Source organism: Panthera onca, chromosome B2 (assembly GCF_046562875.1).
Source record: "Panthera onca isolate mPanOnc1 chromosome B2, mPanOnc1 haplotype 2, whole genome shotgun sequence".
NCBI classification, from domain to species: Eukaryota; Metazoa; Chordata; class Mammalia; order Carnivora; family Felidae; genus Panthera; species Panthera onca.
This window is the reverse complement of record NC_138343.1, coordinates 44,338,219-44,363,899: the sequence shown is the minus strand read 5'-3', so window position 1 is coordinate 44,363,899 and position 25,681 is coordinate 44,338,219. Positions and strand designations below refer to the sequence as shown.

Genomic DNA, 25,681 nt, shown 5'->3' with positions numbered 1-25,681 from the left:
GCTCCTTCCCTGAGGCGTCCCCCACCAGCTTCCTGCTCCAGCCATAGTGGCTTCTTACTGTAGCTCAGATGTTCTGGATTTGCCCTAGGTACTTATTGTTCCCTCCACCCAGAATGACCCTCCTCCATAGCATCTTGCTTTTACTTCACTTAGGTCACTGTTCAAATGGCTTCTCCTTGGAGATACCTTCCCTGACTTCTCTTTATAAAACGGTACCCCTAGCTACTACCTTTACTCTTAACCTAGATAATAGTTAATTTTGACTGGGCCATGGGGTGCCCAGGTATTTGGTTCAACATTATTCTGGGTCTTTCTGTGAGGGTCTTCTTGAACGAAATTAACATTTAAATTGACAGAATGAGTAATTGATAGATTGCCTTCTTTAATGTGGGTGGGCCTCCTCCAATCAGTTGAAGGCCTGAATAGAAGAAATGACTGACACTCCCCCAAGTAAGAGAGAATTCTCCTACCTGACAGACAGCCTTTTAACTGAGATATCCACTCTTCCTGGTACTGCGACAACTGCCAACTACTGAACTTGAATTTAAACATCAGCTCTGCAGGTTTTGGATTTGCCAGCCTCTGTCATTGTGTAAGCCAGCTCCTTATTCCTTTTTTCTCCACACCCCCATCTCTATGTCTTCTCTGGAAAAATCCAAAGCTTTTAACCACATGGCTATGCTGCCTCCCAGTGGCATCTCTTGCCCAGATTATTCCAGCACTTTCCTAGCTGGTCTTCCTGTCTGCATTCTTGCCCTGCTCCAGTCTGTTTGTGATGTCACATGCAACCTTGCCTGAACCTCCTCAGAGGCTTCTTCTTGCCTTCAGGACACCATCCGAGCATCACACCGTGGCCGACTGTGACCTGGCTTTATGTACCCTCCAAGGCCAACCGCCTTGGTCCCCATGTCCCCTGGCCTTCCCTGCTCCTTCACACAGATTATATTTTCAGCCTTGCCAAACCTGCTTGGGTCCCTCAGATTCAACACACATCCTCTATGTCTGGGCTGCAGAGTTCTCTCCCAATTCTCCTGCTTATCTCCAGCTTACTCTTGAGTCTTTCACTCATATGCCACTTCCTCCAAGAGGACTCCTCTGACTTTTCCAGGCTACTTTATGAGCTCCAGATAAGCATTCCCAGAGAGCCCTGGACCTCCCCTTTCATAGACCATCAGCTTTTCTTGGTTTTAGTTGTTTTAACTTCTTGCCTTCTTAGCTGGACAGGAACTAGTCTGTTTCACTCGCAAGCAACTGGTATGCATAATATACATTGGTAAGTGGTTGATTGAATCTGTGAGTAATATATTTATGATTATCAGCTCTTAAGAAGCCATCTACCCATTTGTATGATTTCTAGAAAAGGTAAATCTATAGAGAAAGAAAGTAGATTGGCAGTTGCCAAGGGCTGGGAGTGGAAATGGAGAGTGCCTGCCTAACTAGCAGGAGGAATCTCCTTGGTGTGATGGAAATGTTCTCAAACTGGACTGGGGTGATAGTTGTGCAACTCTTTCGGTTAACTAAAAATCATTGAACAGTAGGTGCACTTAAAATGAGAGCCATGACAATGGCATGTAAGTTACACCGCAATAAAAAACAAATTTAAAGAATGCATCTAGGGGCACTTGGATGGCTCAGTCGGTTAAGCATCAGGCTCTTGGTTTCGACTCAGGTCATGATCCTACAGTTCTTGAGTTTGAGCCCCATGTTGGGCTCTGTGCTGACAGTGCAGAGTGTGATTAGGATGCTCTCTTTTCCTATCTCTGCCCCTACCCCCCTCAAAATAAATAAACTTAAAAAAAAAAAAAAAAAGAAAGAACACATCCAGTGTCTGCTCGCTCATTGCCAGCCAGTTCCAGAGATGTTTTTTCTGACGGCAGGAAAGCGATCCGAAAATCTGATGTAGCTTAACATTTTTATAAAAACGACGATATCCAGACCTCACATTTCATTGTTTCATACACAACTTGAACTTCTCTGTGGAAAGTATTTTGCTACTTTAGATTCTTCAGGGTCTACAATCATCAAGTTTCATGGCAACTGATAAGGAAGCCCAGAATTATATTGCCATGAGAATTCCTGTACCGAACATTAAAGAAGAAATGTTTGTAGATTAATTTTCTCTAAGACTAGCACGGCATGTGTCCCGGTTAGATAAGGCTGGAGAAATGTCCCCGTGTGAGCCGGCCAGAGATTGGAGAATGACTCAGACAGTAGAAGCTGTTTTCTCCAATTGCTGAATTCTCAGTGAAATGTTGCTAAATAGTCATGTGGTTCCCAAGGGGTAGAAGTTCTCTGATTTCCCTTCTGCAAGTTCAGCAAGAATTTGGAGCTGTCTAGCCCAACGTGGGGAGCATATGTGGGAACAGGCAGGCCTTGGGACCCCAGTCATATTCCAGTAGGACTGCTTCTTTGCCCTGATCTTGTCAAATAAGACCGGACAAGGAATGTTTTGGTAAGGGGCTGCAGCTACACCTGTGAAATTACCACATGCCCTGTGCCCCAGTGGGAGAATCACGGTGCTTCTCAGGCCCAAGATCCCTGGAGGGCTCAAAGCGGGCAGCTCCAAAATCTCTTGATGCCTTGGAATCTGGGACTGCCTGAGGGTAGATCAGCAAAACCACCAGGGGCGAGAACTCCGCCATTCCAGCCTTGGTCTGTCTCTTACTAGGCATTTGCTCTTTTGCATTGGGATTGATTGATGATACTTGATTGCCATGGAGTTGGATCATGTAATTCTATAAGATTTAAGAAACCAGTCTTGGGAGAAAGAGCGATTCAAGAGACAGATTACAGGACTGGAACACAGAAGATGTGAATTCAAATTCTGGTTCTACAACTAAGCAGCTGTGTGACTTAGGAGAAATCACTTTTCCCCTTTGAGCATCTGTTTGTCCATCTGTAAAATGAGGGTTTGGGATTAGTTAATTTTAAGGTTTTCTTGACTCTGATAAAAATAATAATAATAATAATTTTCATTCCCTAACCATTTTCCTAATCATAGGTGCCGGGTACATTTGCATTCCGTCCTAAGAGGCAGGCATGGTTCTCATTGTTTGTCATGGATGAAAATGAGGACAAGTCAGGCTAAAAAAATTGCTCAAGTTCATGGGGCGCCTAGGTGGCGCAGTCGGTTAAGCGTCCGACTTCAGCCAGGTCACGATCTCGCGGTCCGTGAGTTCGAGCCCCGCGTCAGGCTCTGGGCTGATGGCTCGGAGCCTGGAGCCTGTTTCCGATTCTGCGTCTCCCTCTCTCTCTGACCCTCCCCCGTCCATGCTCTGTCTCTCTCTGTCCCAAAAATAAATAAAAAAACGTTGAAAAAAAAAAAAATTGCTCAAGTTCAAAGTGCTTGGAAACAAAATTACTTGGACCTGCCCAAATCTGTCTACTCTACACTGGGCCCTAAACCCAACTACACAGTGGAACGTGAGGGAGTCGTTCCTCGTTTCCTGGCACCATCGACATTTCCAAAGGCCACTCACTGCTACAGAAAAGCCTCTTGATTATTTTCCCCAACATTGTATTTAGAGAAATTTTAAGCCTACAGAACGATTGAAAGAATTTTACAGTAAACACCCTTACACTGATTTTCTACTGGTTCTCACTGCTTACTTTGCCACACATCAAGCCAACTACCTATCCATCCCTCTCTTCCTCCATCCATCTTATTTTTTACGGAATCCCTTGATTTTGATCTTTGGAGAAAGGCTTCTCCCATCACATTTTCTCAATCTTTTCTCCCTGTCCACATACCATTCAATCATCACAAGAGCCAATGTAGCAGGTACAATCCCGCCTTATGGATAAAGAATGAGGTCATGAAGGTAAGCAGCTCACTCAGTATCGCTTAGCTAGGAAGCAATAGAGTCTATATTTCTCTTGGGCTAAAGGCTAGACTCTTACCCTCATGTTCTTATGCCCTCTGACATGGTACGTTTCCAAAAGTAGTCATTATGCCTTCACTTTGATAATCTTTGCTCATTTCCACTAGGGATTTTTTTCCATAGGCAATTAATATCTTTTACAGCCAAATGAAACAATAGCAACGATAAAAACACCTCATGGTTTATTCACTGTGCTATGATCAGAGCTTTAAATATAGTACCTTAGGGGCACGTGGGTGGCTCAGTCAGTTAAGCTACCGACTTCAGCCCAGGTGATGATCTCGTGGCTCATGGGTTCGAGCAATGCATCAGACTCTATGCTGATAGCTCGGAGCCTGAAGCCTGCTTCAGATTCTGTCTCCCTCTCTCTCTCTCTCTGGCACCCCCGCCCCCCACGCCCACTCATGCTCCCCCTGCTCTCAAAAACAAACACTAAAATAATAAAAATAAATGATTAAGTATAGTATCTTAAAAGAGGATATATAAATTATGTGGCTCTTCTTCAGTAGAGCTTAACATTTACAGTTTGATTCTATGCGTGCATTTGTGTGTGTTTGTGTACTTGTGTGTATTCCATGATATCTGTTACTTTTACAAATCTATGCCTTTGCACCCAGTTCAGACCCCTGGCTGGGCTTGATTTCTTTGCTTTGTTTTGTCATGCTCTTGAAAGCATAGGTGAAGAAGAAGTCTCATCAGGTGCATATGTGGAAGTATCGGCACGTGTGATAGGGGATTGCTCAGATTTAGCTCAGCGGCTCTCAAGCCCCAGGCTTATTACCCTCAACCTGTCAACTTGTGTAAAACAAGTAAACAAATTCCCTTGCCAACCTGATTGAGCAGAAGGGCGTTGTTCACCAGAAATACTTTAGGTGACCCAAAACCCAGTGGCTATTTGTATTTTAGACTAGTCTTCCCCTCTGCTTTTATTTAAATATGGGTGTGTCTCATTTATGGAAGTTATCACACTTCAAATCCAGAAGACTTACCATGAAAGTGCTTAAGTCTGTTGTGCTGTGAGCCCCTTTGGTCATCTGGGAAAGCACTGGACCTCTTCTAGAGAAAGTGTTTTTAAATTATTTTTTTATGTTTTTTAATTTCTTTGTAACAGAGAGAGAGCACTAGTGGGGCAGGGGCAAAGAGAGGGGGACGGAAGGTCCAAAGTGGGCTCTGTGCTGAAAGCCCGAAGAAGGGTTGGAACTCACTAACTGTGAGATCATGACCTGAGCTGCAGTCAGAAGTTCAACCAACTGAGCCAACCCTAGAATAAGTGTTCATAAATGAATAAGATACAATGTAGGGGCGCCTGGGTGGCTCAGTCAGTTGAGTGTCTGACTTCGGCTCAGGTCGTGATCTCACAGTCCGTGAGTTCCAGCCCCGCATCGGGCTCTGTGCTGACAGCTCGGAGCCTGGAGCCTACTTCCAATTCTGTGTCTCCCTCTCTCTCTGCCCCTCCCCTGCTCATGCTCTGTCCCTCTGTGTCTCAAAAATAAATAAAAACATTAAAAAATTTTTTTAAATAAAATAAAATGTAAAAGAGTATAAAGGAAACTAATTTTCTTAAAATGCAATTATCAAAATGTTAAAATAATAGCTTGTGATATAATATGTATGTTTTTAATGTGTTGTATAACTAGACACAAGGATAATTCTAATAGTTATCATAATTTCCAACTAATGATGAGTGTTATTGTTATTTCAAGAGGTTTCACATATCTAGATATTTAATAATCTGAAATACCATGATTTATATTATGTCAATATGTAATGAAAATACATAAGGTGTCTGTGTGCAGCAAAGTCATAGAAAATGCTAATATTTGAATTTTGTTTTGTTTTGTTTTTTTAATTTTTTTTTAAGATTTATTTATTTTTGAGGCAGAGAGAGACAGAGCATGAGCAGGGGAGGATCAGAGAGAGAGGGAGACACAGAATCTGAAACAGGCTCCAGGCTCTGAGCTGTCAGCCCAGAGCCTGATGCAGGGCTCAAACTCACGGACCGCGAGATCATGACCTGAGCCGAAGTCAGACGCCCAACCGACTGAGCCACCCAAGCACCCCTAATATTTGAGTTTTATTACCCAACTCATAATTGAAAGAAATGCTAAATATCAGTATTAGTAAAGATTGTTTTGTTGTTGTTTTTTTCCACCAGAGAAGTTTACATATATTCTAATTTCTATGCAGTCATGGGAATGCTTAGTTTGGAAAGGACGTTAGCAATTATGTCTCAGGGGTTCTAAACCAAGATGGGCTTCACAACAATTTAGTGAATACTGAAGAAATAGAAATTCCTGGGACCTAGCCGTGACTTATTGAATTAGAATCTCTGAAGCCAAAGCCACGTACATTTTCTATAAATCCCAAAGGTGATTCTATTGCACAGCCAATTAAGGAATTCATTGAACTCTTAGTATTTCCAAGGAATTTCTCCAAGAATTTCTGATATATATTCCCTTTTCCACTCTCAACTTTCGTGGACCCGGTATTTTGAAAGATTTATCTCAGTGTATGAGTTAAGTAGTCATTAATTCCTTCCTCCTATAAAAAAAGTATTTAAGATATAATTTGCATACAATAACATTCATACTTTTTCATGTATCGGATAATCATACATCCACAACAACTATCAAGATATGGAAACAGTTATATCACCCTAAAATTTTATACAGGTAAAATTCGTAGACAGTCCTTCCCTCTCTCTTCCCTCTGGTAGACAGTTCCTGCCAACAACTGATGTGCTTTCTATCCTAATTGTGTCCTTTCCAGATTGTCCTACAAATGATTCATACAGGCCTTTGATCTGGCCTTCTTATATTTATCATAATGGATTTGGGGTTCATGCATGGTATTTGTGCAAAAGTAGTTGATTCCCTTCTATTTCTAAGTAATACTTATTTCTGATATTGATGCACCAAGTTTGTTTATCCATTCACCAGTTAAAGGACGTTTGGATAGTCCCCATAATTTCTGGCAATTATGAATCAAGTTGCTATAAATACTTACAGATTGTATATGAATGTAAGTTTTGTTTCACTTGAGTGAAATCCAGGATTGGGGTTGCTGGGTCATATGGTAAGTGTATATTTAACCACGTAAGAAACTGCCAATTGCTTTCCAAAGTGGCTGTACCATTTTGCATTCACACATACACATGCACGCACGCACGCACACACACACCAAACATGTTCATAACAAAATGAGGAGGGATACTTATGAGAATCACAGTCCTTATCTCGGAAATTGATCACATGGTCATAGCTGGTGTTTATTACTAACCACTTGCATTCCCCACTGTGTATTTCCTCAGCTGGTCACGATTCTTGGAATACAGAGGAGAAATGAGGGTAAACATCGCTGAGAGCATTGCTGAGAGCATTATTTAAAATGGAGGGTGTTGAGGAAGTGCGTGTCTTCTGTCTCAAATTCTCAGAATTGTTGCGAACTCAGCTAAAATTCAGTTAACAGGTGAGGACTCTAGAGAAGTTAAGCAATCTGACTGAGATCCCAGAGCTTGAAGGGTTAGAACGCCTTCCAATCCGGGCAGAATTTCAAGGCTATAGGAGCATTAGCCAGGGGCTTAGGGCAAGTCACACAACCTCTCAGAATTTCAGTTTGTGGTGTCACAGGGGGACAGTAAGACCTACTCTGCAGGTGGGTCATGGAGATTAGATATAATACATGCTTAGTACAGAATCCACATTCCAACAGAGCCCTCAGTGTCTTCTTCCTATTGCTTTCATTTACTATACACAATCTCTTCTTTCTAGTGTCTCAATGAGACTAACCATGAATGAGGGACTCTGCAAGGACACTGGGAGGCCGTAGCTGCGGTAAAGGACCCTGAGAACACTTATCAGTTTGGTCCGGGTCTGTGAAGCTGATGGAAGACGGAAACTAGACCGGGCGTGTTTATGGACTGAACAACGGGGGACCCTCAATTGACCCCTACAGATCATTGTTCCTGGACCCCTTTGGGATTCTCAGGAGAAAACTGAGCTCACTCCTATAGAAACATAATAGCCATCACACCCACCTGTTAGAGTGCCAATGCCAGCATTAGGCTGCACATCTCATCTCACCCTCACTGCACAGCCCCAAGAAGTACGGATTATTTTGCCTATTTCATACAGGAGGACATAAACCTAAATCTACTTGACTCCTAAGCCTATGATCTTAAAATACTGTCCTTTTTAGAAAAGATTTTTTAGAAAAAAAAAAAAAAAAAAAAAAAGGGGAGGGATCAATTCAATACGCTGTAAGCAAAAGAGGAAATATTATTATGAAAGTAGTTTTCCACACATTTCCTGAGTAAGGAACCAGAACTGGAAACTAGAAAGCTGTGCATGTGCGTTCTCAGTGAACCCCGTCCCCACCCTCATCCCCCCCACACCCCCCACCCGCCATCTTTTCCCTCAGTCTTTTCTTTCTCTCCGTGGAGCACCTCCCAACACTTCCTCAGCCCTGTGTAGAATTAGCCACTCCACAGTTCTGAGGTTATAGGCTACTGGCCCATCCTCTCATGAAGATTTCTTTTCCAGTTAGCAGGAGAAGAATCTTTTATTTATTTACATATTTATGTATGTATGTATGTATGACCCAGGTGTGAAATCTGAGGGGTGTGAAATCTGAGCTGGGCCACAGAAATTCTTGAGTCCAGCCCACTCGTATATGGGAGTCTTGTATACCCCCACAGTGTACTCACCTGTCTCAGTGTGGACACCTCCAGGACAGCCAGTTTAATTGTGGGCGTCCTGGCTGTTAAAATATCCTCTTTTACACTGTTCTTAACTCCATTAAGTCTCCTTCACGGGGCCTACCAAGGCTGAGGGGCAGGCCTGGGAGGTGGCCTCAGCCCCATGGTTCGTCCCACCCCAGCCCCTGGGCCACAAGCTCCGGTCATCAGTGTTCCTCTGAAACAGGTGAGACTACCACCCTCCAGCTCCAACCTCTGGGCAAGATTTCCCTAGTGGTTTTCAGCCCAGCACACGGTGGCTGGTGCTGAGGGGGACATATTGCTCCAGAGGAAGACCCATTGTGGGTTGCTCAGGGACAGAGGCAATGTTGAGGCAGGGGGTGGTAATGGAGACTCCTCTGCTCCTGAGGATTCACAGGGAGGCAGGGACTCCAGAAAGGCCCAGTCAAGAGGGGAGGCACAGAGCCCGACCCCGACCATGGCCCAGCTCAGTCACAGGCTCTGATGGCGGTCTTTCTGAGGGCCTAGCCAGTGCTGTGGGTGGAGGGGAAATTGTGGACAGGGGGTTCTTTGAGGGGGGTGAGGGCTTTGAGATGGAGGGGGTTTAGTGAGAGGAATGAGGGTTCAATGAGGGAGGGGGTTCATTCGTGAAGGGTCCATCAGTGGTGGGATGGGGGTGACTGGTGAGAAGACTGGGTTTCGGGATGAGTGATGACAGAAAACTACAGGCATTTTTTTTCCCAACTTGGGGGAGTGGGGGTGGGGGAGGGGGCTCTGTTGCAGCCTGCGCCTTTTTCCATCCTACCCCCACGACCTCCACCTACAATCCTCTGTGTGTGTTGTGTCTTGAAGTGGAGGGAAGTGTGAATGAGAGAGAGAGAGAGAGAGAGAGAAGATGGGCTCTGTGCAGACATCAAGGGCAGTGGGGGTGGGGGGGTGGGCAGGTGGGGTGGTGTCAGGACAGAGTCAGAGACACTGCTCCACCCAGAGCTTAGTCTCATACCCCAGAACCAGCAGGCCCAGAGCCTCCATTTTGACCCTCCTGGAAGAAGAATCCTATTGGACCAGCTTGAGTCAGGTGCCTTCCGAAGTTCATGCTGGTTGAGGACCAACAGGATCAAGGGGAGCAGGAGCCACCTTGGTGCATTGCTGAGCAAGGAGAAAGGGGACTGATGCTCAGGACGGATATAGACACTGGATAGCGTACCCTCCACAGCTATGCTGCTTTCCTATAAGACGTTCAAGCATTTGTTCATTTCATGTAATTCAAACCGAGCACGGCCTGTATTAACACAAACATGAATTGAGGAAGGCGTAATGAAGACGTTAGATGCTTAAAGACACTGAGTTAGGCAGAGAAGCTAGTAAATCTAGAACGTAGAGTAGCCAATTGGAGCGCCTCAGGTCATCTGCCCAGCGGAGGCTGTAAATATTTTCTGGTTTCTCCTGCAGTGCTGTCAGGAGGAAAAAAAAAAAAAAAAAAAAAGGGCAAGCCACCTACGGAATTTTAAACATTCTAGCAGTCGCATATTTTCTTTTTTTCTTTTCAGTTTTTATTTATTTTTGAGAGAGAAAGAGAACACGCACGGGGTGGGGAGAGAAGGAAGGCGGGGGGTGGTGGTGGGAGAGGATCCCAAGCAGGCTGTGTGCTGTCAGCACCGAGCCGGATGCAGGGCTCCAACTGAACTCACATGCCATGAGATCATGACCTGAGACCCAGACAAAATCAAGAGTCAGACGCTTAACGGACTGAGTCACCCAGGCACCCCACTGGCAGCCACGTGTTTCAAAAAGTGGATGGAAAAAGAGAAAATTCACATTAGTAATACGTTTTATTTAACTCAATATCTAACATAGTATCATTTCACCATGTAATCAAGAACATTAATGAGCTGTTTTACATTTTTTCTAAGTATTCAAAATCTGATATATATTTTACAGTTAGAGCAGATCTCAATTTGGATGCAATATTTTCATTGGAAATACCTGATCTGTGTTCAGATTCCCTAAAATACACATTGCACAAGTAGAGCTGTATTCACATGGTCCACTATCCTTGCTACCTCTCATTTCTTATGTGGGATGAAATGAATTCTTGTTGGGGTTTCCGGTTATCGCTCACTGAGTTGGTCCATCACCCACACCGTTTTTCTTATGTGAAAGTGATCACTGATCAATGACCATGCTGAGATTGTGAGCCCCTACTCTGCAAAGAAACAAACAAACAAAACAAAAAAAACTGGAAACTGGGAGCTACATTTGTTCACCTCCTTGCTTGGTTTACGTGGTAACAAATACCTTTTTTTTTTTTTTTCATAGATTAACTGAACTGAGTAGGTTGGAAATTATTGGGATTGTATTGTTACTTTTTTTTTTCATTGAAACAATCCAGTTTCCTTAGGGAGAGCTCTTTCTTTGCCCCCTATAATTCAATAATTGCATATAGTGGGTCACGGGGTGCTGACAGTGCAAAGGACTCGTGGCCAAACACAAGCAGCTAACACTTGTCCCTTTCTGGCAATACTTGTGGACAGCTTGGATCAGCAAGGAGGCAACAGCTCCTGTAGGGAACGCCCAGCGAGGCTTTGGGTTGAATGACAGGTCATGAGCTGCCGGTAGAAGGCCGGTCTACAGAATGGTCTTACAGAATGGTCTCTAGAATCATGTAAAGACAGCACAGATCTAACCACTCCTAGTCTGGTGCCAGGGAAAGCTATTTCCGCAGAAAACATGGGTGCCAGAGCCACCAACGCTGTCCTCACATTCTCCTCTCCTTGGGATGGCTCAGCCTGGTGGGGCCTCGGATTTTTTTAATCTTTTTCTTATTAGTTTTTTGATTCGAGGAGGGAAGAGACAGCTCCAGCTCCCTTTTCTTGGCATCCCAGTCTTCGTCCCTCTGGTCCAGAGGCAGCCCCTTCTGCCTGGCAGTGCGGCGATGGTCCTGGCACTCGGGCTCGGCCCTGGAGAGGGGCAAGATGGCGGCTCTCAGTACCCGGATGCGAGAGCCTGTGTGGGCAAGATGGCGGCTCTCAGTACCCGGGTGGGAGACCCTGGGCTGGCATCAGCGTGGGCGTCTCTTCCAGCCCTCTGCACACAGCCCCGCCACCTCAGGAGTCCCGGAGAGAAAGAAGGGGGCCAAGCTCCAGCATCTCCAAGTGTATGCTTCGGGACCTCGGACACTAAAGAAGCTACTGAGGTGGAGAAAAATGGCATGCCCAGAGTGGGAAGTTCATAGAAGGATGGGCGCTTAGCGTGTAGACGACACTGCTAATGCAGAAGGACTCACATTCACAGAGCCACCAGCATATTACTAGGATGCTGTTTTCCTTCGTTTCTTTTTCCATTGTATTTTTTCCTTAATTATAAAACCATGTACATTTGTTGTATAAGATTTTATTTTTTTATTAAAAAATTTTTTTAAATGTTTACTTATTTTTGAAAGAGTGAGAGTGCAAGTGTGAGAGGAACAGATGGAGAGGGAAACGCAGAATCCGAAGCAGGCTCCGGGCTCAGCTGTCAGCACAGAGCCCCACGCAGGGCTTGAACCCACGAATTGAGAGAGCATGACCTGAGCCAAAGTTGGTGCTTAACCATCTGAGCCGCTCAGGCACCCTTGTTGTATAAGAATTTAAAATATGGAAACATTTAAAAAAGAAAGAAAAGTAGTCATAATCACATATGTATTATTTGTATATAGAAGGATTTGTGAAAAGAATACTTACACGATATATAGATAGGTGGTAGATATGGAACAATAGAAGAGGTAAGAGAGGAATGGGTAAATAGATCATCATACACACATGGACAAAGAAAAGCAGACAACAGTATCATTTGAAGTAGTTCAAGTACAAAGTTTTACAAAAAGCACAGTTCAATCTTTATTATTCAATTTTTATCTCTTTAGATAGCAAACCTGCTTGTCCCCTTAACAACAAGAAGTGACCGCTCCGTATTTAGACCACATAACATCCTTCCTCTGCCCTGCTCTTTCTGGGCTTTGCCACCTTCTATCCCATAGTAGCACTATTTATGTCAACAAGTATCTCCCCTCTCACACAGGGAACTTGACATCCAACACTGTATCTGATTTATCTTTAAATCCTTTGTGGTATCGAGTTCAAAGCAATGGGCATGGTAGGTAGGGCTCCAAAATATTTGTTGAATGCACGGCTTAGAGGAAGCTGAACCAAAAGTTGAATTATTTCACTAGGACCCCTAGGATATTCAGCAAGTTGTCAAATACTGTCTAGGCTTTTTCTGAAATTCTCTTATATCCTTTCTTTTCGTCATCCTAGCCCAGGAGAGCACCTACTTGCAACATGAGGCATTAAGAAATTCCTCAGTGACCTCCCTACTTATGGTCTGAGTGCCTCCAATCCTAGCTGCATACCACCCCTGCTGTCTCTTCCCCTACAGAAGGGACTTTGCTAGAGCATCTGTTTCCTCTCCTCAATGCCTAGATGAGTTCACACTCATCTGCTCGCCCATCCCATAATGGTCACCCACCCACCCAACCTTATTCTCCACTTCTCTCTAGCATGAGTGGTGTACTTAGCCAGGCCACTCATCCTTTCACCCCCCCTCCACTCCCTCACACGTATGCACAACCCCTGCACACTTCCGACTTGGTGCCCTTCTCTCCAAATCAAGAATCTTTCTCCCTCCTGCATTAGTCAGGCCTTAGCTATCTTTCAAGGTCCAGATTAATTTCCTCTTAACCAGGATTCCTTCTCTCTAACCCCTTTCAACTGTCAAAAGGGAAGTTCCACATGGAAGATGATGATACCTAAACATGACTTACACGTGATGTGGCTGATCGTTGTTGTTTTCGTCGGCTCAGCCCTGCAGGCCCACTTTTCCTGGTAATAGCACCCCACCCCCACCCCCACTATTTGGAGGAACCACCCATCTTCCACTTCAGTTATGCTGGGCTCATGTATCATGCTTATCCACCCACGGGTCACTAGGAAGGGGATGAGATTATGCAGAGAGGTTCAGCAGAGGACAGCCAAGGATAAGATGCTGAGGAATTTCAGCATCTAAAAGGCAAGCGAGAATCAGAGCCCAAGAGAATCATGAGAAGAAATGATCAGATAGGTGCAAGGAGAAATAGAAGACAGTAGCATCAGAGAGGATAAAAAGTTATCCAAGGAGACATGCCAAAAGAGAAGGGCAGTCAAATACCAAATTAAGGGAGATGAGAACTGATAAGAGGTCACTCATTTAGCAACAAGGACCTCCCTGGATGAGCATTGATTCAGACAACAGTGGGGAAGAAGCGCAAAGGTGGGTGAGGAAGGAGAGACGATTACACAGAGTAACATTCAAGTAGCATAGAAATGCAGGAAGAGAAAAGAAACAGCAGACAGTTAGAAGGACCTCTAATCGTTTGTGTGCTTGTTCCGTAAGATCTATTTGAACAGGTTCAAAGGCCAATGAGGACTGAAGGGAAGGAGTAGAAAAAAAGCCAAAAATACAGAAGAGAGGGTAAAAGATGCAACAGAGAGTATGGGAACGATGGCCCTGTAGGAGGTACAAAGATTTGGATCAGGGCCTATATGGAGAGGTAACACTTCTCCCAGAAGGACAGACAGGAAGGTAAGAAGGAACAGATGTGGTGTATATGCCACATGTAGGTGTAGGAGGTTGAAATACATATGCTCTTGGCTTCAATCTTCTCTATGAAGGGGAAAGCCTACTGTCTGAGGAACAGGTGGAGGTACGATGGGGACGTGAGTCGTCAATGGAGGAGCAGGACAAGAAGGGATAGTCCAACTGTTCTGAGGGCTCAGCTGAAGACAGGAATCCCAGAATTTCTTATGGTGCCTGTGTACATCGTTGTGGGCTTTTCTCCACCAGGACAGGCACAGGAGTGGAGAAGACAGACACTGACTCAAGGGTGGGAATGCTGGGTCATATGGTACAGAAGGACAAACGGTTGGAAACTTAAGAATCATGGGAACAGAGTGGAAGAAGCAGTGTATCATGGCGTCCAGATGGCAGATAGATGGAAGATCGTGGAACCTTCAGGCAGACGACGGATCGGGAGGGAAAGAAGAAGCTGAATGAGAAGAGGTCTTGATGCATTCAAATCCCTGTGTGGTGATCCAGCAACTGGCAGAACGAAGAGAGGGAACCATGCCCACATAGTGATATGTTAAGAGTTTTTAAAAGTTCAGAGAACAATGCTGCAGATGCTGAGGTCCCCAATGGATGACGCTCACTGAATGTAGGGGATGATGCAGGATTGGGGAGAAGAGTCTTCGAGTCAGGACTCAAGGTTCTGTCTCTTTAACCTCCAAATCACCTCAATGATGATATTCACTTATTTATTTATTTATTTATTTATTTTTGAAATAGAGAAAGAGAGACAGAGCACGTGCATGTGTACACGTGGCGGAGGGCAGAGAGAAAAAGAGAGAGAGAATCCCAGGCAGGCTCTGTGCTCAGCACGGAGCCCAACACGGGGCTTGATCCCACAACCCTGGGATCATGACCTGAGCCAAAATCAAGAGCCAGGGGTTTCACAGACTGAACCACCCAGGCACTGCTTGAGTGTTTTTTACTGTGGAGCACCTTCTTAAGAGAAGGTCTCTTTGGTTACTTCTACAGATATCCAACCTCATTGTAAGCAACTATTTTACTTAACAGACGGTAACTTTATCTTCAAGTTCTTAGAAGGTGATTTCACGGTCATCCCCCTTCCCCACCAAGAACTGCCCTGCCCTGGAGTCAGATTTGCTACGGATCTCATTTTGGTTTTCAGGCAATGCCACCGTCATTCTGTTACTTTACTGCCTCGTGTATGAACTACTGATTAACCCAACCGGATCATAAATTCCTAAATTTTATTTCCATGCCTCCCGAAGCTGTAACTGTCACGTGCATCACTGACACTTCATTCCATTTGAATGTGTGGGTGAGAGAAAAGATTAGCGAATGCTAGAAAAGTCCTTATGTTTGGTGAGTGTGAGAACAGAAGATTCATAGGCGAACAGCAATTTTAAAAGGTAGAAGGGACCTTACAGCTGATAGCCTAATTCACCAGGTTCATTTTTAATACGAAAACTGAGCCAGCAAGGTGGCTTAACTTGCCCAAGGTCACATAGCTAGTATGAATACCTTTCAGGAATCTGCAGGGGCTGCATGAATCTTGTCCCACGTCCCATTGGCAAACTTGGTGTCTCACCTCTCTTATCTGAGATAATTTTTGTATAATCTAAAATAGTAATTATAACAATGAGATGTTGTTAACATTGTTATAAATATGTATCATTAAAATAACTATAATTTTGGTATAATACAAAAACAATAGATTTCACAAAATCTGCAGCAATGTCGCTTCCACCTAAACTAGTCATTTCTGTGAAAAGTTAATAAAAACAACTCAGACAACTGTTAGCTGAATTTGCTCATTCCCTTGGATGGGCCCGAGACCACTGAGTTGGCAGATATCTTGATCACAGGCTCCTGTTTCTCTGCCACTTCTCTAGCTGGAAATAAAGGAAACTTACTTCTCCAGAAACGCCACACAGGCGGTCTGCCCATAGATCTGTGCGATCCTCTTCGGTGTGTCTCCAAAGAAGTCGGGGGCGTCGATGGCCGCATGCAACGCATGGAGAATTTTGAGCACATTCACGTGGCCTGACTCAGCTGCAAAATGAGCTGGGGTCCAGCCCACATCAGTCACCAGGCAGGGCCTGGCTCCGTATTCTATAAGGAGCTGCATCACCTCCACATGCCCTTAGATGTAACGGGAAGAAACGGGAAGAGGTTAAGATTAAAATGTCTCTGCCCCCGCGGAGGCCAGAACTAGCCTAGGTTGTCCAAAAGAAGGGAAGACATTTGCTGGGAAGCCCCTCCTCACCCTCCCTCTCCTTCCCCCGCCCCTTCTTACCAGGGACGCAGTGCCCCACTTCACCCCATGAACCTTGCTCCTACCAGAGGCCTGGGCCCTCCAACTATTCCCTCTACTCCCTCCCTCCAGGGCATTCCCTTCCCCCCAATCCCTTCCTAGGAATCTTGCTTTCCCTCCTAAGGCGCTGTACTCATGCCTGTAGGGCACTGGTCAGGCTCACTCAGCTTTTGGCAGTCTCAATGGTGATTGGAAAGCAAACATTTTGCAACAACAGGGATGGGACTTGAGGGCATTACGCTGAGTGGAAATAAGCCAGAGAAAAAGAAATACCTTGGGATCTCACTTGTACGCGGAATCTACAACAACGACAGCAACAGAAACCTCACACACACACAAACACACCAATATCACTGGTTCAGTGAACAAACTGGTGGTTGCCAGAGGTGGGGGGTAAGGGGTGGGAGAAACGAGTGACGACCGGCAAAAGGTCCAAACATCAGTTATAAAATAAGTAAGTCCCGACGATGCAATGTACCACAGCGTGACTATAGTTAACGAGGCTGTGTTGCAGATTTGAAAGCTGCCAAGAGAGTAGATCTTAAAACTTACCAGAAGAAAGCTTTTTGGTAACTACAAATGGGGACAGATTTTAACTTCAGTTACTGTGGTGCTCATTTCGCAACACATAAAAAAATTTAGTCATTGTGTTGTTGTACCTCTGAAACTGATATAATGCTGTATATTAATTACACCTCGATAAAAAATATTTTAAGTCCCACCGACTTTATAGTTAGCACCAGTTAAGAGCCCAGGCTTTTGGGGACGACGGATGTGGGCTCATACCTGCCAGTAAATAACAGCTGCTAACTATGGCATCCCAGACGAGAAACGAAGGTGTGAGGCTCAGGTTTCCTCATTTGTAAATTAAAAATATGATCACCTCCCTCAGTGAGTTCTTGTGAAGTACAAATGAAACCACAGACAAAATGTACACAGCACAGTGCCCAGCATAAAGCAAATGTTCACTAAAAGGTGCTTCATTATAGCCACCATCACCTTGGACTTAAGTTTCTGCAAAATTCTACCAACTGATTTCTCTGCATCCAGTCTTGCTTCCTGCCAATCCATTCTCCGTATAGAAGTCAAAACAAAATTTTAAAAAGCAAACAGAACACTCTCTTACTTGACATCCTTCCATGGTGTTCCATTGCTGAAGGCCTTGATAGGCCCATTGGCTGCTTTTGCTACTATTCTCCTTGAATTCTGTAACCGAGCCATGTGAGGCATGGGGGTTATAGCAATGAACAAGGCAGAGTCCCCGTCTGACCTCGGCAATGATGTTCCCTTTCTTCTTGGAGGTCAAGAGGGCAGAAGACTAATATCAATTGAGAGCAAATTATGGGCTGGGCACTGTACATGCATTATCTTAGTGAATCCTCACCACAAGATTCCAAGGTAGCATCAGTTTCCATTATGTAGATAACTCACTTAAGGCCCAGAGACATTAAATAATTTGCTGAAGGTGCTACAACCAGTAAGTGGTGGTGCCAGGGTTGAAAAGTTCCATTTGGCTCTCAAGAAATGTTCTTTCTACTACCCCCACACAGACTGGTCACTTCACAAATGGTGGGCTCCAAAAGAGGGATTCTACCCAGGCACTGCCCACTCACCTTTGATTGCAGCCCAGTGAAGTGGAGTTCGGTCATTCCAGTCCACATCCTTGTAGTTTGGGTCACAGAGACCTTTCTTCAAAATCTTTTTCACTAAACTGTAATCCCCAACAGCCACAGCTTGGTGGAGCTTTGTCATGTCTGACATTTTGGTCGATTCCATGACTGAAATAATGGGGGGGGGGGGGGGGGGGAACATGCCCCTTAGGAAGTTCTCTACAGCTCTTTGTTCTCAGTACGTGATTCCACGGGATTCTTTACCATTTACTTTCTTTCTCCGCTCACAAATTTGCATGTGTGTGCGCTGCTGAGGGTGTATTTGGATCTCAGCCACCATGGTTAGTACATGCCAGTCCCTTACCTAAAATCTATCGAGGCTCCCCTCTGCCTCCAGGCATACAGGCTGAATTCATGGGCTGGCATTTTCTATTTGGCCTCAAACCACTTTCCAGTGCTATCTCCAGTTCCCATTCCAAAGTGCTGGTAGTGTGATTCTGAATTAGTTGTGGGATTCTGCGCCTTGGCTTTCTCATCTATAACCCGGAGACAACTTGCCGGAGTTGTTGTGAGGGTACAATGACAATCCGTGTGAAAAGTTTACTGACTGAATGCAGAGAAGGGACTCCAGAGAAAGTTAATACTGTTGGCACACCAATTCAGATGGACTAGATGTAAACATGCAAACAACACGGCTGCAAGTTATCTACAACATTAACGCAGAAACCGACAGTTCTCAAACTACAGTCTACAGATGCTTAGGAATCTCTAGGACTCTTTCAGGGGATGCATGCAGTCAAAACTATTTTCATTATAATATGAAAATGCCATTGGCCTTGTTCACTGTGCCGACATTTGCCCTGAGGGTTGAAAAGCAATGAGGTACAAAGCTGCTGTTGCCTCAGCATGAAGCAAGGCAGTGGCATCACACACAGAGAGTCAAAAACAAAAGAAAAAGGGGGCACCTGGGTGGCTCAGTCGGTTAAGCGTCCGACTTCAGCTCAGGTCATGATCTCACAGTTCGTGAGTTCGAGCCCTGCGCCGGGCTCTGTGCTGACAGCTCGGAGGCTGGAGCTGCTTCAGCTTCTGTGTCTCCCTCTTTCTCTGCCCTTCCCCTGTTCATGCTCTGTCTCTGTCTCAAAAATAAATAAATATTAAAAAAAAAAAAAAAACCGAAAAGGTAGTTTCAACCAAGAAACTAAAGTAGTAAGAACTATGCATGTTGACCCTTAATTGCATGACTTCACAAAATTTATTTTAAAAGATTCTGTAATGAAATGTGTCAACATTTGGGAAGTCTGCATAACTCCGTGAACTGATGTCTTCCAAATGACAAGTGGATGATGTCACAAAATCATGCATGGGTAAAGAGACCCATTCAAGATAGACCTGTGGATTTTAGTGAGACAGAGGACAAAAAATACACTGAGGTTGTTTCAGATTCCAAGTCACTAAAAAACACAACCATGTGTCAGTTTGGGCATAGTATCAGAGAATATCTGCAGTTATCTGAAAAGGCTACAAAATACTCTTCCCTTTCCCAATTCCCTTTTCCAATATATGTGGAACCAGATTTTCTTTCAATATTTCAGCCAAAACAACAAACTGAATACAGAAGATCTAAGAACCCCCCTATCTTCTATTAAGCCACATATTATAGGGATTCAACTACATAAACACATACATACATACATACATAAACAATGTTACTCTTCTCATTTCTTTTGCTTTAGAAAATGTAATTATTTTTCATAAAAATATTTTTATGTTATGGTATATTATTGCAATGTATATTGCATTAATGCAATGTATATAAATGCCTGCATTTTAATTTCTAATAAGGTAAATTTATTATTTAAAGGTAAAGGTATTTAAAGGTAAAGGAGTCCTGAGACCAACAAGTTTGGGAATTACAGATATAAACAAAATAAGGGATTGGGATAGAAATTTTTTAAATGTTTACTTATTTTTGAGAGTGAGAGAGAGGCAAACTGCAAGCGGGGAAGGGGCAGAGAGAGAGGGAGACACAGAATCCGAAGCAGGCTCCAGGCTCTGAGCTGTCAGCACAGAGCCTGACGCGGGGCTCAAACCCACAAACTGTGAGATCATGACTTGAGCCGAAGTCGGACGCTTAGCCAACTGGGCCACCCAGGCACCCCAGGGGTTGGGATAGAATTAAAGAATGAGGAGAGAGCCACTTGCGGTGGGGCCAGCGAGAATGTCTCTTTGATCCCAACATTTCAGTTGAGATCTCAAGAAGAATTTGGAGTCAGCCAGACACATTGTGGCCCAGCAGCAGCAGCAGCAGCACCTAGGAATTTATTAGAAATGTGAATTATTGAGCCTCATATCAGACCTCCTGATGTAGATGGAAATATGAGGACAGCCCTAGAGGGGGAGAGAAGTGCGTAACATAATTAACATGCAGTGTCCTAAGTGTTATAATGGCAGTGATTTTTCTGGGGACAGAAGGAAAGGACATTTCCCCAGGCTAGGAAGTGAAAGGGACTTTTTTCCAAAAGTGACCTAAGCCGACTCCCCAAAGGATGAGTAAGAGTCTTCTCGGGCATGGCCATAGTGGAAGATCCAGCCCAGGCAACAGTGCATCGGGAGTGGGGAGGGAGGCACATTCTGCAAAGAGCAAGTGGCTCTAACTTTGACGGACAGACCAAGGATCCACAAATGTTTCCTATAAAGGGCTGGATAGGAAACTTCTTAGCTTTTATAGGCCAAGAGGCAAAACTCAAGGCGATTATTTAACGTTACCTAACTATTATGCAACAAGAGAAAACCTCTTGCCAGAGGCGGGCCATCCTGGGAGGGGAATGATTGGTGATGGTGGGTGAGCGTCCTTTGTGCCACGCTCATCTGGAGACATTCTCAGGGCCAAGAGCAACCAGCCCGGGGAGGAGGGGTCTGGCTGAAAGGATGGTCACTTGCCCTTTACTCCAGTGATGCCCAGATCCCAGCATGCCCTCTCTCCTCTCCAACAGCCCAATCAGTTCAAGTTGACAGCTGGTGGGAGGCAAGGTAACTTGGCTGGACCATTCCTATTGCTCACTGCCGACAGCAGAGTCCCCAAAGTGTAGGCACTGACCAGCAGGGCCCTGGGCAGGGACTAGGCACAGCCGTGAGCTTAGTGGACAAGTGCTAAGAGCAGACTAGAGAGCAGTTAGCTCTCCAAAGCTCACCGTGCTTGCCCCCCGAGAGCCACCCTCATAAGTGGTGACCGCATGCCTGGAAAAATGGAGTGAGCCACACTTGGCCCGTAGACCGTAGTTTACCAACCTCTGGTCCATAGAAAGCATCTGGGATCTTGTTAAAATGCAGATTCTGATTCAGTAGGTCTAGGAGGAGACCTGAGACCCTACATCTGTAACAAGTCAACACGACAACTACCAGTTCATAGACCGCACTGAGTAGCAATGTCTCTGGCTACAAGGCAGGGGAGAGACCTGAAGTAAGGGAGAAGCAGTAGGGATGCGGCTGTTGTTCCTCACTGAAGGACTACGTGAAAATTACTGGTGAGTTTTAAAAAATAGATGCCCAGGGGCGCCTGGGTAGCTCCGTCGGTTAAGCGTCCGACTTCGGCTCAGGTCACGATCTCGCAGTCCGTGAGTTCGAGCCCTGCATCGGGCTCTGTGCTGACAGCTCAGAGCCTGGAGCCTGTTTCAGATTCTGTGTCTCCCTCTCTCTCTGACCCTCCCCTGTTCATGCTCTGTCTCTCTCTGTCTCAAAACTAAATAAACGTTAAAAAAAAAAAAATTAAAAAAAAAAAAAATAGATGCCTGGGCCTCGGCCTGAAGTGCTTCAGAGTCACTAGATGTGTCGGACAAGGACATGCCTTTTTGCAGGAAGTGAGCGCTCAGTATATATTAGGTAAGAGAAGATGGCATGGGATGTGTTTCCTCTTTTTGGCTTGTTTGTTTTAGTAAGAAAACCCTTACACCGGAGGATTTGATCGATGATAAATCAAATCGTGAACAAGTACTGGAGGCTTTCCGACCTGCAAGTGTCACAAAAAACAAACCATTTTTAGAATCAGTTGTCTGGAAGCCTCTGCTTACATTTCACACCAACCTTTACCAGGTTTGGGCTTAAGTCAACTCCATTGGGGTCACGTTTGTGTTCATACCAAGGAAATTCCACAACTTCCCACAGAGAAGTTGCAATTCAAGTAGAAGTTTCCAATGAGTAGCTACATTTATTTGCAGAGAAATTGATGAAGTGATCCTAAAACTTCATATGGAAATACAAAGGACTCAGAATAGGCCAAACAATCTTGCAAAAGACCACAGTAGGAGGACTCAAACTTCCAGATTTCTAAACTTACTATAAAGATACACTAACCAAAAAACTGTGATACAAAGTACATTGTGTGGCATAAAAATAGATACAGAGAGAGAAAAGGGACAGAATTGGGAGTCCAGAAATAAACGCTTACATTATGGTCATTGGCTTTCAGCAAAGGTGCCAGGAAAATCGTAGTCTTTCCAAATGGTGCTGACACAGTTGGGTATTCACATACTCAAGAATTAAGTTAATCCTTTCCCTCATGCCACACACAAAACTTAAAATGAATTGCAGACTTATAGAAGACCTAAAACTAAAACATTTAGAAGAAAACATGGGAGCAAATCTTCATTACTTTGGGTTAGACAATGAAACGGTTCATAGACAGGACGGCAAAAGCACAAGAAACAAAAGAAAACAAACAGATAAATTGAATTTTACCAAAATTAAAAACTTTTTTTCTACAAACAATACCTTAGGAAAAGTATAAAAGCAAATATGGGAGAAAATATTTGAAAATTATATATCTGATAAGAGATTTGTATCCAGAATACATACAGAACTCTTACAATTCAACAATAAAAAACAAAAAGCTCCATTAACAATCGTCAAGGAGTATAAACAGAAGTTTCTCCAAAAGAATAGGCACATGAAGATATGCACAAAATAATAAGCACCTGAAAAAAATGCTCAACATCATTAGTCACGGAGGAAATGCAAATGAAAACCATACTGAAGCACCACTCACACCCTCTAGAATAACTGTAATCAAAAAAACAGACAATGTCAAGTGTCACTGAGGATGTGGGGAAATTGAACCCCTCACAGATGTGGTAGGGATATAAAATGGGGCAGCTGCTTTGGAAAACAGTTTGGCAGTGCTTCAAAAAGTTAAACATAGACTTATCATATGACCTGTAACTCCACACTTAGCTATTTACCTACAGAAATGAAAATACATATCCACCCAAAAACTTGTTACACACATGTTGTTACAGCAGCATTATTCATAATAGCCAAGAGTGGAAACAACCCAAATGTCCCTTAGTAGGTGAATGCATGAATAAAATGTGGGAGTTCATACGATGTAACATTATTTGACAAAGAAAAGGAATAAAGTACTGACACCTGATACAACACGAATGGACCTTGAAAACATGCTAAATGAAAGAAGCCAGGCGCAAGAGACCACACATTGTAAGATTCCAATTATGTGAAGTGTCCAGGATAGGCAAATCCACAGAGATAGAGAGTGGATTATTGATTGCCTGAACTGGGAGGAGGCGGGGGTAGGAAGTGACTACTAATGGGGATAGGATTTCTTTGCGGGGCAGGGGGGGGGGGGGGAGGTGATGAAACGTTCTAAAATTAGGCAGGGGCAAGTGAGGCTTTCATAACTTTGAATATATTAAAAACCACTGAATTATGTACTATAAATAAATGAATTTTATGGTATGTGAATTATAGCTCAATAAAGCTGTTTAAAAACAATAAATGAGGGGGCGCCTGGGTGGCTCAGTCGGTTAAGCCTCCGACTTCAGTTCAGATCATGATCTCACGGTTTGTGGGTTTGAGCCCCGCCTCGGGCTCTGTGTTGACAACTCAGAGCCTGGAGTCTGCTTCCGATTCTGTGTCGCCCTCTCTCTGCCCCTCCCCCCCCCCAAATATAAATAAGCATTAAAATTTTTAAAAAATAAATGATACTGCTAGAGGCTTTCTTTAAAAAAAAAAAAAAATTGTAGAAAACGTCCAATTCACTAGCCTGCAACTGACTACTGAAATTTAGCAAACTTTCCTTCACATGAATCTTCATAAATTTCATGAAGTGCACCTAAATTTCTGTCTTTCTGGTACAGGCGCCCAAATGTAAAGAAGTAGCCAGTAAATATAAGTTCTAATAATATGAATGATCCATAATAGGTGTAAAAAGCTGAAGGCAGGAGTAATATAAAAATACTTACTCTCTTGCTTGAGATCTGAGGCACCCAGCACAGGCAGGCGTCTTAGGGGCCAGAGGTTTGTTTTGTTCACACCATGGAAACTGGCCCCTCCTTCGTCAGTAAAGCCTGTCAATCAAGGTAGGCCTCCGGGAGGAGGTGCTTGCTGGAGGAAAGGGGACTGCCCCTTTGCTTCCACTGAAGCTGGTCAGCGGTCCTGGCCTGCTTCTGTAGTCTGAGTGTGGTCCTTGACAGCTTCTCTTCAAGTAGCATTTCATCCAAATGCATGAAAATGGAAAAACAGATTGCCAGTCCACAGGGCACTGTGAAGGAAACACGCTGCCCGGTGACCACCGCGGGGTGTCGTAGATGACATGCACCCCGCACTCTCAGAACCAGCTTGAGATCTTGCGCAAGACCCTTAAATTTGCTGAAACTCAATTCTCACCAATAAAAGGAAGTTTTAACACTTTTCTCATACGGCAACAAAAGATGCATAGCTGAAATAATTGATAAAGCACCTGCTAACAGGGTGGAGGAAGGAGAAAGCCTTCAGTCAATTTCTCATGGCCTCCTTGTTTTTGATCCCTTACTCTAGCATCTCCTATCTTTATGGTGATGCTGGTCTTCCTGTCTCCCTTTTCTCTCTCTCTCCCTCCCTCCTTTCCTTCCTTCCTTCCTTCCTTTCTTCTTCCTCCCCCTCTTTATCTCTCTCCCCCTCCCTCTCTTTCTCTTCCCCCCTCTTTCATTCTTTTTTTTTTTCTTTCTCCTATCATTTCTCTGCTACCTTTCTTCCCACATGTGTTTACTGAATGCCTTATATACTGTACTAGGCTCTGTGGAGAACAAGACTCGTGTTCCTTTCTTCTTCGAGCTGAGAGTCCAAAGTAAAAGACAGACCATGTTGAAAGCATTTACTACATAAATTCAGTATTCCATTAGCAGAGTCCACTTCTTGCAGTGTACAAAGAATTGATATTGTTGCAAGATCAGAATTTATCTTCATCTTATGTTTATAAAGCTTTGTGTGCTATTTCTGTCAAAATTTTAATTTTTTTTAAAATTATGACTGAATGAATGCCTTCATCTGGGGTGAATGTCAATAATCTACCCTCAAGGGTCACTTGCTTATATTGTGATAGGACACAGAGGCCACCCGGCAACATCTATGGGCCAGACATTGACCTTTGGTCACACTGGCTCAAGCACTGGGACTAGCATTTCTGGCTGAAGTGACTGCCATTGAGTGTCTTCTCCATAGAAGCCATTTTTAGATCAGGAAGGGACTTTAGAAATCGTGATTCAAAAATTCATTTAGAGATGAGAATGTTGCGATCCGTTGACATTAT

At 44.1% G+C, this 25,681-nt stretch overlaps 1 protein-coding gene across 2 annotated transcripts; it reads right to left on the bottom strand.

Moving 5' to 3' along the window:
* Positions 1–10,390: 10,390 nt before the first annotated feature.
* On the bottom strand, positions 10,391–24,414 carry ANKRD66 (ankyrin repeat domain 66). Of its 2 annotated transcripts, none has more exons than XM_078446973.2 (4): positions 24,357–24,414; positions 18,106–18,270; positions 16,092–16,320; positions 10,391–11,537 (listed from the first exon to the last, which is right to left on the bottom strand). In XM_078446973.2, exons 2-4 carry the CDS (start codon positions 18,266–18,268, stop codon positions 11,336–11,338), a joined length of 594 nt encoding a protein of 197 aa, XP_078303099.1. In that variant the 5' UTR covers positions 18,269–18,270; positions 24,357–24,414; the 3' UTR covers positions 10,391–11,335. The 2 variants fall into 2 exon arrangements, with proteins under 2 accessions (XP_078303099.1, XP_060471654.1); XM_060615671.3 differs by lacking the exon at positions 24,357–24,414 and adding an exon at positions 21,391–21,845.
* Between the last annotated feature and the right edge of the window lie 1,267 nt (positions 24,415–25,681).